Source organism: Habropoda laboriosa, unplaced genomic scaffold (assembly GCF_001263275.1).
Source record: "Habropoda laboriosa isolate 0110345459 unplaced genomic scaffold, ASM126327v1 scaffold84, whole genome shotgun sequence".
In the NCBI taxonomy this organism is placed as follows: domain Eukaryota; kingdom Metazoa; phylum Arthropoda; class Insecta; order Hymenoptera; family Apidae; genus Habropoda; species Habropoda laboriosa.
Window position 1 is genome coordinate 2,015,932 of NW_017100202.1, and position 11,754 is coordinate 2,027,685.

General features: G+C 41.5%; 1 protein-coding gene across 1 annotated transcript in view; it reads right to left on the bottom strand.

The window, feature by feature from the left end:
• Positions 1-10,857, bottom strand: part of LOC108570452 (glutamate receptor ionotropic, NMDA 2B-like) — a 151,778-nt gene extending 140,921 nt beyond the window's left edge. The window contains 2 exon segments of the mRNA XM_017932314.1: positions 4,418-4,589; positions 10,552-10,857. Coding sequence (XP_017787803.1) covers positions 4,418-4,589; positions 10,552-10,857 — 478 coding nt within the window.
• Positions 10,858-11,754: the final 897 nt, after the last annotated feature.

The following is an 11,754-nucleotide window of genomic DNA, read 5'->3' on the forward strand; positions in this document are numbered from 1 at the left end:
GCACCTCGGTCTGGCGGCCAAATGTGACTAAGTGGCTTATTACTATAATCCGCCGAACCGAGACTTCGTTGCGTCCTCATCAGGTCGCAACATTCGTAAATTTAGCAGAAATTAAACGAACGTTCGTTCGAATTTCCATAGAAACTGAACTGGAACTTTCGTCTTACTCGAATCGTGACCTGGCATTTTAAGAACTGCGAAATTCCACAGAATTTACGCTTGAAAATCCTTGCACAATGAGTTCATACCTCTCTCCGTTCAGCCGCTTTTTCTGTTGGCCCACTTTTCACAAGTACCAGGGGAGAAACGCAGTCACGGAACGCAAGCAAAGTATCAAGAAATATATCCTTCGATCCGTCCGCTCACTTCATCCACGTTTCTCTGCCACACCGAACCATCGAATTTTACCAATTTTCGTCCATTTCGGGGAGGCACTTCACGGTTTCCGCAGAGACACGTTTTCTCTTTCAATCCGTGCCGCTGGATCCTTTCGTGACGGCGGCGCAACTCGTTCTACGTTTACTTTGCGACAAGTTTCGCCTGCAAGTGTCTGCTTAAACTGATACGAACAGAAGTGTTTAGGAAGATTCCTTCTTCGACGCTTTTGCTTCTAACGTTGGCTGTATCATTCTCGTGGATAGTAACGTTGGCTATAGTGATCGTTTGTGTAATTATCTGTCGGTACTAGTGTCGATTATGGCCGTCACGTGGCAAATTGGTACACTAACTCCATCAATTACGTATTATTGTCTAGTTTTAATCTAGTTTGCCTTCTAATGACGAGACACACTTGTTACAAATATCTAATTAATGCTCCAATAATAAGGTGTGGAAATGATACGGTGTAAGTACCTTACACTTTATTGCATAAATCTTAGATGTAAGTTTTAGAACCTAATAAGGTATAGAAATGATTTCTTTCCGACTTTTGGATACGATCAAAGTTATTCAAAATATTATTTTAAAAAAATAATATCTTAATATTTCAAAATTTCAAAATAATGAACACAGATCAATCGACAAAATAATTTCAATTATGTAGATGACCTTTTGCCACTTTTCTGGCAGCTTGCGAATACCATCGCGATAGAAACTCGGTGGCTTTGAATCAATTATTTGAATCCAGTCGGAAAGAATTCATTCTTTCACCTAATATAATAATAGTACCTGTCGCAAATCATACGAAAGAAAATAGCGTCGAAATTGCCCTTGACGACCCTTAAAAATTCCTTGTCGCTGATTCATTCGTAATGCAAGTTATAGTAAAAATTTGACAAAATAAGAGTATCGAGAAGATGTAATCTGTGGCAGAGTTCTGTGACAAGTTGATACAGTCTAATAAAGTTGAAAAGACGGCTCGAAATTTACACTTCAATTTCAAATTTGCCTTCAAATCGTCGCTTATCTTAAGTCTTCCTCCAAAAGCGAGAGCATCTTCAATTAGAAGCAAGGACGCGCGAGTGAATTTTTCATCGGCAAATTTCACGCTCCGAATCCACGAAAACACCGGACACGTTGCTTTTCCACGCGTTTGACACGCTTCACGCCTATGCGCTGTTATATTTCTCAAGACATTGCACCCGCCAGGAAAAATACGAATCGCGAGTAATTGAAATTTGGACGCAGCCGAATTTTTTTTCGAGCTGGCGCGGGAGAGAGAGAGAGAAATGTAGTTTCAGGATGTAGCCCGCGATGAAGTGTAATTACAGAGAGTGCAACTTGTTATTTTTAAAGTTCCACAGCGAATGCACTACGCTGTCGCGTGTGTAATTTCTGGAATAAAGTTGCTTTTCTGCCGTTTGTCGAACATGGAAATGTCGGAAACGTCGTAAAAAAAGAAAGAACCGGTACCTTTTTACACCGCTAACATTCGCGTTATTACATGTTTCGTCGGGAAAAATCGTTCGCCGCCCCCTATCTCCGTGGAATACGTTTTATCGGGGAAATAATTCGGTCGAAAGTATGGAAAGAATATCCCAAGTTATTCCAAAATCGTCCCGGGAATTTACCATATCTCCTTATAATTCCAGGAATTTTATGCCCCTGTGGACGTGAACACGTCACATCTCTCCAGGAAGCGGAGATTTTATGAATACGTTCGGAAAACCAAATGACGTCTACGTCGATATATATGTATCTTACGTACATACATATGGGTGGGCAAGTAGCCTTAAAGACGACCCATCGTGAGTGAGTGTCCGAGTATGCAATTCCGAGGGGATTTTCCGCAAGAATTTCAAGACCGTATCATCCACATATACGTGTCTAAAGAAAAACCACCAAAAATTCTCCATGAAAATTTCAAATGAAACTACTGTACACAATTCTTCCAAAAAAAAAATTGTAGCCCTCGTGTGTGGTCCCATGACGAACCAGGATAACGCCACGTTTATTCACGTCCAATTGTTCGAAATAGAATCGGCTGAACAAACTCCAGACCCACCGAGGCGCCGATAAAACGACTCTATCGGAACTCTACGAGCAGTTCTTATTTCTCCGTTTCCCCCATTCTTTTCCTCTCCTAATTACATCGAAGAGAGAGAGAGAGAAGGAGGGAAGAAAGGGTCGCTTTATCTCGCCCCGGAGGAGAACGGTCGCGCGAAACGGAATGGTTCACGGATGTTCGGGGAGCTTAGGCGAAAAAATGGCTGCGGCTGCCTCGTAAACAAGTCGCGCTCTTGCGATTACCTCGCTCACGTCGCGATATTAACCGCTCACCAGTTGAACTTCTGCCTTATTTACGCGTCGCCGAGGTTCAATGGCTTCCGATTGGCGGTTTCGTGTCTATTTGCAGTATGGAGAACTTCTCACGTTTGCTAATCGGTGAAATTTGCTGCGTTCCGAGAGTTCCAACTCTCGAGTGTATGTTGTTTGACGAAGCCAGTGTATGGGATCGAATTGACGTATGAGTGGAGGAAAAAAGTGAGACGTTTTTGCAGGAAGAGTCGAGAAGATAGGATTGCGACGAAGCGTTTCAAGGTGGAATTGGAATACTTTGTGGAAAGAAAGGGTTGGAACGGTTGGGCATTTTTGCAAATGTCTTATCTTCTTGTTAAGATCGAAGTGAAATTGAGAATATTCCCGAAGAAAAAGAGGGAATTTTCTTATTTTCCGTGGAAGATTTGAAAGTTGTGGCAAAGTTCTCTTCTAAAATTTCAGAATTCTGAAATTTTACGAAATATAAATGAAAATTTTAAAAACCAAGATCGTAGCTGATATTACAACGATCAATATTTCTGAAATGTTCGAGAGGACAAGAAAAACACGTTTCATCCAAAAACCAAATAAAAGCACAGATGTGCTAATATTTGAACTTCAAACTTTACTCCTCTATAAAAATACAAAATATGACTTATCATATTTGCCTTCAAATGATACGATACGCCGGTAATTAAACCACCGTAAAACGCTGTAAACCCATAGTTAATCAATGTTAATACCGAGACAAACTCTTCGTATCTAATTACAAACGTAAGATCGGCGAACTTCAATTGACGATTAAATTTGCATAACCGCAGCTTCGAGGCGGAAAGGTTATTCCAGCACTTTTCCATCTTTCCACTTACTCCCCCGCCCACAAAGAGGAGAGAGAAACGAACTTGGATTATAGGGTGAAACAGTATTTGAGGAACGATTTTACCGACTTGCACGATGAAATTTTCTTTTCCTCCTTTCTTTTTTCCTTCTCCTCCATCTTCCTCTCTCTCTTTCGCTACTCGCTTGAAATCCATTCAACGTAATCCAATCTAGTGAATAGAATTAATTGAAGCACTCGGAGAATTGTTAATTCATTGTCGGTTTGTTTCATTCTCGTTAGCCCGAGACCACCGGGGGAACAATAAGGCAGCGAGTAAAGGGGATGGCGTGGAGAGCGAAAGAAGGTCTCTCTTCCTACGTGAACTGGTCCTAACGGTCCCAAGGAACACACCGGCGTCACGTGCAAACGAGCCGTCAAGTTACCCAACACGAGATTCTCGTTACCGAAACTTTTCCAATCCAGATGGAATTGTTCCGATTGCTCGATGAATTCGAGCTTGGATTCGTGACAAATCACGACAGAACCTCGCTAATGCACCTGTAATTAGCGTTGTCGAACGATTGGTATTCACTGTATCGGCAATTAATAATAGATCTATTCTGATCGCGTTACAACAACATCTGAATTAACGCGTTTATTGCTGATTAATTCATTCCATGGATATTTACATAACTTCTGTTTAATCGGTTGTTTCCTCTCCTTGAATTATTGTTACAATTATTGATCATTTGTGTGCACAACGGATGCGATTACCGGTGTCACATGTTTAACGTGAAATTTTGCGAACAATGGTACCGTGGGATTGAAAATTTTTCGCCTATTTTCAATCTCTGTTTTAACCGCGGAAAAGTGTCGGTTTCAGATGGAATATTGACTCACCGGTTGGACTCGGAGTTAGCGACTTCATGGCCACCTTCACGTGGATGTCGTATCTTTCGAAAAGTCTCATTTTCGGGCCCCTCGTGCTCTTCTGCAGCAAATGCACAGCCGAAGTCACTGCCTTCGTGTATTCCCTCACGCCGAAGGACTTGTGCGGCACCAGCATGCCCACCTGTTACACGAAAGAACACGGGTTCGTGTGAAAAATAGAACTGCCCCTGAGGAAAATTGCGTGTTCGTTGGAAAATGTCGGTTTCCATAGGAAAAACGATCGTTCACTCACGACCAGAATTGAACGTATACTCGAAATTCATAGGTATATTCCGTACAAAATATTAATTTAGATTGAACGCGTCGATCGAAATTTCACTGGCATGAAAATTAACGTATAACAACAAAAATGCAAATAATTGATTTAGAAAATAATTAGGAAATACAATGCATTTAATAAATATTGTAATTTTTCTTCAGGTCTATTTGTGCCAAGGTTTGTCACGAGATCTGAATTCGAACATTTGTCGTTAAGGTGTCACCAGGAAATATTACGATATCGACACTCTCGTGAAGATTCGAAGCACTTTGTTCCCGCGAATCATTACCAAAAGACGAGAATCCCGATATAATACGATAGGCAAGTATTACGCATTCAAGCGGGCGAAAAAGTGCATCCAGAGTGTTCACTTTGTTACGACGAGAATGGATCAGCTCGCACCTGTTGCACAAATCGATCGCGCCGGATGAATGGAAGGTAGGCAGAGAATGGACAGTAAGTTACATTTCTGCCTATCAGCTTGCAAACTTTACTCGGCCGTATCCTCCGCTGCGACAAAATCATTCCGAAGCCGTGAATTTTCGTTACCCTAGACTAGATTTGCTCAAGAGAAAACACTTCACACTTCTATGTTCCTCGATACCCTAAATGCTTCCTCATTTTCGTCACGTGTCGCAATTGAATCAAATTTTCAGTATACACGCAAAATGAGTTAACACTAGAACTACCGGCCGAGTCAAAATTATCTATCAGAATAATTTCTAAAAGTGAATTTTTATGTAACTAAAACGTGATTAAAAAATTAGATTAGTATCGATACAAATACAAGTATAGATGCAAAAAATAAAGTCCGAAAGTTACAAACGATAATTCATACCAGTATGGAATATTCACATTTTTCTGGAAAGTTGCTAATGGGTCATTTTTGACCCGGTGGCTAGTTCCAGTGTTAGTATACTTTACAGAGATCATTCCACAAAATTACTACTAGAACTTCTGTAAAATCTCGACTAAACTACTAATTGAGACAAACTTTGGAAAAATTCTTCGCCGAGAAGAAGCTCTCCCCTTCTTTTCCGTACTCGTTCTCGCCTTTTCTCCCTCTCTCTCTCTATATATATATATATGGCTAATTAGAAATGTAAATCATCCCGCTTTTACAATTAGACGTCACGACCCAGTTTCCCACGAAGCGTGCCGCCATAATTGCCGCCGTTTTCGCGGCAGTTTAGCTTAATGCTTTAAAAATTGGGTGCACTTTTCCCCGTTCCATCTCATTCACCATCGCTATCTCCACCGATCCCTCTTACTTTCTCTGTTCGTTCGTTCGTTTTCCACTTCTCTGTTTGATTTCCACTTCTTCCTTTTTTCATCCCTGTTCCTTCTATTCTCCCGTAACGCTCCGACCACCACTCAACCCACAATTTCTATCCTCTTTTCCACTCCGTTTTTTATGGCGATCACGATTTTTTCCCCTGCCTCTATTTTTTTTTATTTTTCACCCGCTTCCCGTTTCATGCGTTTCGAGAATCCTCTTTCATCCACTCATGCCTCAAAACTCTGTCCATTCTCTTCTCGCGAAATTTCCCCCTTTGACTTCTCGTTCTGCGTGAAATTTCTCTCGTTTTTGTTTTCGCCCGTTCCTCTGCTCTATTTTGTTTCGCGCTTACGTTTCCCTTTTCTCTTCTTTTCGTGCCGTACGCACTCGCGCAGAACCCAAATCCTGCAATTTAATTCCGCCTCCTGCGTGCCGCAATTTCGCGCGAACTTTTGTTAAATAATATACGTGTACAGAGTTTCGGAATGGTCCTGTTTATTTCGTTTCGCGGAACTGCTTTTAACATTCCCAGTAGCACGATCCTTGCACCGTGTCGCTTACGCCGCGCGGAACGTTTCGAACGGGGATGTTCAAATTGTGAAAAATGATCTCGTAAGTTTTTGCAAAGCTTCTACGCAGAATGAAACCGAATGAAACAGACGATTTAATCTCTCCTCGATAATTTCAGCAATTTCAATAAGTAGACGTGACAACTTCGGAAAGAAACATTTACGTTGAAAGTTTCCCATTTATCCGAGAATCCTTCTATTTCTTTCGCTCAAGGAGATAAGCATCGTGTTTTCGATTATTTTCTAAAAGTCGCGTGTTCGGGGCGGAAAGACGTGCCAGATTGAAAGGAAGACACGAATGGTACCAATCGCGATACGTCAGTTACTCTCTGCCTTTCGAGAACGTATAGTTGATGGAACAGATATAGCGAGGTCGTAAAATCGGTCAGATGTCAAAGTACAGTAATCCAAACGTTGAAGCAGTAGTTTAAAGATCGTTCGGTATCAAATTGTAGTTGATTCTTCCCTTGCAGTACATTAAAAAAATTTGCATACGCCTTAATACTCAGCAGCCTCCAATGAATTTTTCCCAATATGGCAATTATAATTGTAATATTGAACAGAAGCTGACAGAAGCTTAATATCTGATAATTTTGACAAAAAATTGTAAGCAGAAATTTTAAATATTAATTCAGAAATGACCTACCCTTAACAGCTGCGCGTTAATTTTTCCCAACATGACAATTATAATTCTAATATTGTAGTATCGTAATTTTGGGATAGAGTACCTTTAAGCAAATGTGGCGAGCATGAGAGAGAAAGCCGAGCGACGATAGCCAGGCCCAACGAGAGGCCCACGAAGGGCCTGGCTATAAAGTACAGCGTGCGAGGGATGAAGGGACAGTGTGTTTATCCACTAGATCAATAGTATATGTACCTAATATTTTATCCCCCCCCCCCTTCTACAGCAAGCAACTAAGCATGCATCTTGTTGCAATCATCAATACGCAGTTACTAATAGCTCATTTAGCTTTTCAGATTGTCAGCCAACTATTCTTTAACTGCTACTCTGCTTTACTCATCCACGCATGCATCACCTGCTTGGCTCATTCCTACTGGTGATTAGTCGCTATTTTTGCAGAACAGGTCTTTTGAAAGTTTTCCTGTTGGCCCAATTATAATTCAGCCTCAGCTATTACCAAGTAATCATGTAACTAAATAACTTTTATTTATTTCAGAGTGTAAGGAGCTACTATACTCCAGGGAACTCCACCACCCCTCCTGCCTCACCACAGACGTAAAGTCTGACGAAAAGAAAAGATGAAGGGACAGTGTGTTTGGAAAAGTTGAGAACCGTGTGTCATAGTATTATAGTTATTCTTATATTTTGTAAAATAAACGTCTATTCATATTTCTGATCCCACAATACTGTACAGAATGCGACGGAAGCTTAATAATTTTGCTAAAAAAACTGTAATTAGAAATTTTCAATATCAATTGACAAATGACGTATCACGATATCGATACATATCGCTGGTTTAATGCCCGCATTTACGACCTCGCCGTATCGTTTCCAACGAGTGTACATTACGACGATTAAACGTCAGTCGAAGTACCGATCGAAAGTGATAATTCGTGTCTGGTTAAAAGGGAGAGTAATGGCGGCCACGACGAGAAACGGAATAATTACTCGGTAGAGTAGGACAAGCTTTTCCCTGGGCGCGTTTAAAGCGATTACCCCCAGAAATTATACATGCGCAGGCAGAAGCTCGTAATTATCCCGAGGATAATATTTCAGGGAACAACCGTGGGGTAAAGGGAATTGGAAAAAATCCACCGCAAAACAGCTGTCACCGTCGTGTAATTAGCGGATAACGCGGCGACTATTACTCTTGGAGAATTCGATTAATCTGAGGAATCGCCGAGTTTGGAGTGTAAGGTAACGGCTGGTGAAGTTATTCCCCTTCCCCTTCGGTATTATGCTTGAGAATGTTAAGAAGCACTTGGATGACTCTCGTATTAACGAATTTCACGATACACGACTGCCTCGATAATGTTACGACTAATACTAATTTATAAGAAATTTCAACAATTGCAATGATTACATTTATCGACCGAGTAGTTAAAATTGAATATTTTCTTCTGAATTTTTTGGAAATCGCCATTGACATTCTTTGATATCGAGAATGCTTCTTCCTCGATCAAGAATCATCGGAGCTATTTCGAATTAAGCTTTGCTAGCCTAAAGTTCCAAAGGCGATTTCATCCCCTAAACATAAATATCGAAGATGAAAAAGAATTTCGTATTCTACCCTGAAACCTAAAATTCGAAAGACGATTTCATCCCCTAAACATAAATATCAGAAATAAAATAGAATTCGTATGAGATACTTTTGTATTCTACCCTAGCATGTTTGGGTATTAAAAAATCTGCGAGCATTCTGATAAAACTGATCCCTTACTTTCGATGTATTCCGTGTGAAACGTGGTTATCCGATTCAGGGAAATTTGCGAGAGAATTCATTACTTATTGAGTAAGATCGATACCTTCTCGGACAGCAAGAAGCCATATTCCGAGGGACTTGGTAATCCGGTTCTCAGTATCTGGAAACGTTGAATTTTTTATCGTTTCTTCTTCGAAAAGGGACTAAAGCTGTTTGGAGACCCGGGGAAGAGGCAAGAGAAAAAAAGGGGAATCGCATTTAGCCGCGGAAAGATCCGTCCTCGTCCTCTGATAGGAATTCTGGCCGTGGAATGTTGTCCTGATTACTGCTGTTCAAACTATTCGTAGAATGAAATTATCGGGGATACCGGCGGAACGAGCACAAATGTACGGATGAAACGGGGTCGTCTAATTTTATTGGTTTCAAGTGGTTCTACTTCGACTTGCGGAGGTAAGAACGTATAGACGATGCGGGAAATAATATAGCGACTTATCCTTCGTGAAGTTGGCAAGGATAAGAAAAAGAGCGAACTCTCTGTCGAAGAGCTTCGATTAAAGAAAATCTTAGTAGTAACTGAGACAAACTGAAAGTTCAAATTATGAAAATATATTATTTTAAAGCGGTAAAAAATTCAGAAATAGAACTTTAATCCTTAAAAGTGTTAAAACTAAATTCCGAGAACAAACAAGAACTTAAAAAATTGCTCAATTCAAAAGTAATATGGAACACATCGGACAGATAAAAGGAGCGTAAAAAATAAGAAAAGAAATTAGAGTATTTGATAAGTAGAACCAAATTCGAGGAATAAAGTGAAAGAGCTTCTAATCTTAACTCCTCTTCCTTATCAACTACGTGGTTCAATCTCGTTCTCTTACAATTCTCCCTGCAGTGCTCTTAACGCGTCCTTATATGCGGGCTTTGACGCCCCTCTCTTGCCTTCCGGAAACCCTGGCGCAAGTTGCGGGTTTCTACCCGGCAAGGACCGCGTGGCGCGAGCACGTGGCTGGGTCTTACCTGACCCAGCGCTTAGCGCGTGGGGAAGTCAGGCGTTGGGACCGGGTTTCTAGAGAAACCAGCCCGAGTCCCTACCTTCACTCAATCATACTCTTGCAAAAGCAAAACTAAAAAATTGTTCAATTCCAGAATAATACGGATAAATTTTTCTGCTTAAAGCAATACGTATAACAACGAGTCAAACTCGTACCACAGATTTCGGTCAAGATCTGATAAAAACAGCTATATCAGTAAGAAAAATTAATTTCAATTCTAATTTTTGATTTAATTTATAAAACTGAAGATTGGCAAATTTAATTAATCTTAAATAAATTTAATCTAAAATAGTAAATAGTTGACGCCTTAGGTGCATAGTCAGGAAAAGAAATGATAAGTCAAGGTGTTAAATGCATAATTTCTATATCACTTGAGTAGTCCTGCAACGTACAATTTCCAGCAACGAAACGTCCAAAGTTTCTCGGCAAATCGAGGATGTTAAACCGTTAGAATCCTCCGTGTAATTCGACCAACAGCCATAACCGCCGTCTAGCGGTGCGATAATCGTGGAGAAAATAGGCGGTGAAGAAAGTCGCGCTTACCCTCAGTGTGGTAATATTGTACTTCTTGTCAGCGGAGTGCGGCGCGTGGGTGAACTTGATCTGCGGTTGCGGCGTGGTGGTGGTGGTCGTGATAAACGGTCTCTGCCTCGTAGAATTCGGAAATCTCGCCACGCCAAGTTTCACCCCCGATTCACCTCGCCCCCCCAATAATCCAGTGCCTTTCGAGTGCGTGCCACGCTCGCTGGTACCGATTTGAATGCCGCTGCCGCCCCTCGTCACGCCGCTCGTCTGCAGGCTCCCAGCCACCGACAGAAATAACACCAACGCGAACGTAAGCCCCGTCATTTTTCCGCCGCGCTACCGGAACGTTTGTTAGGGGCTCGACGAGCCAGCCCTTTCGCGTTACTATCGTCCGTTTGCCTCGCTTTTGCGCGCGGTGCTTTTCCATTCAGGAAGGAGTGGAGAGCTTAGTCGCGACACAGCGCCGTTTTAGCGTCCGACTGGACATCCTTTGCCCTTTCACGATCCCTCATCGTGTGCTGGCGACCCTGCAACAGAGAACACGCGTGGGTTGAAGATCGGTTTTCTGTGAGGTTTTTCGTACATTTTCGGATTCACGTTTCGAGTCTGGTGTGCGAGGTATGGGAGAGATGGAGGAAATGAGTAGAAAGGATAGGCGGCAAAGGAAAGGTGTGGGCTTTTCGTTCTGGGCCTCCTAGTGGACTCGTCAGTAGGGCTTTCTAGGAGGCCCGTGTCTTAGACGCGAAAGGGACTGGAAGGACTCAGGTCAGGAGTTATACTTATCCGAACTGGTGGTACAAGCGACAAGGGGGTGACTCTACGTGCAAAAATTGAGGATTTGGTTTTAATAATATTCTAGGATAGACATAAACTATGGCTGATACTCGAATCGACTCGAGATTGGGGAAACGGTCAGTGTCCTAGAGAGTAGCATTGAGTAAACAGTAGAACCGCGTTATAAGAGAGCATTGATCAGGTTATTAATATTCCCTTTTATGTGTCTTTATCGTTATTGTGCAATTGTTATTATAAAATATATTCGTATTAAACTTTCTACCACGTGTTATTCACCCACAAAAATAAGTCGAAAAAGAAAGGATAACATTTTTCCGCTTCGGGCTTTATTTCCGAATAAATCAATGTTGAAGATTTACCGAGCACACGCACACTTTCACATGATCTCACGTCTGTGGCGTACAAATATCACCGTGCTGCACTTCT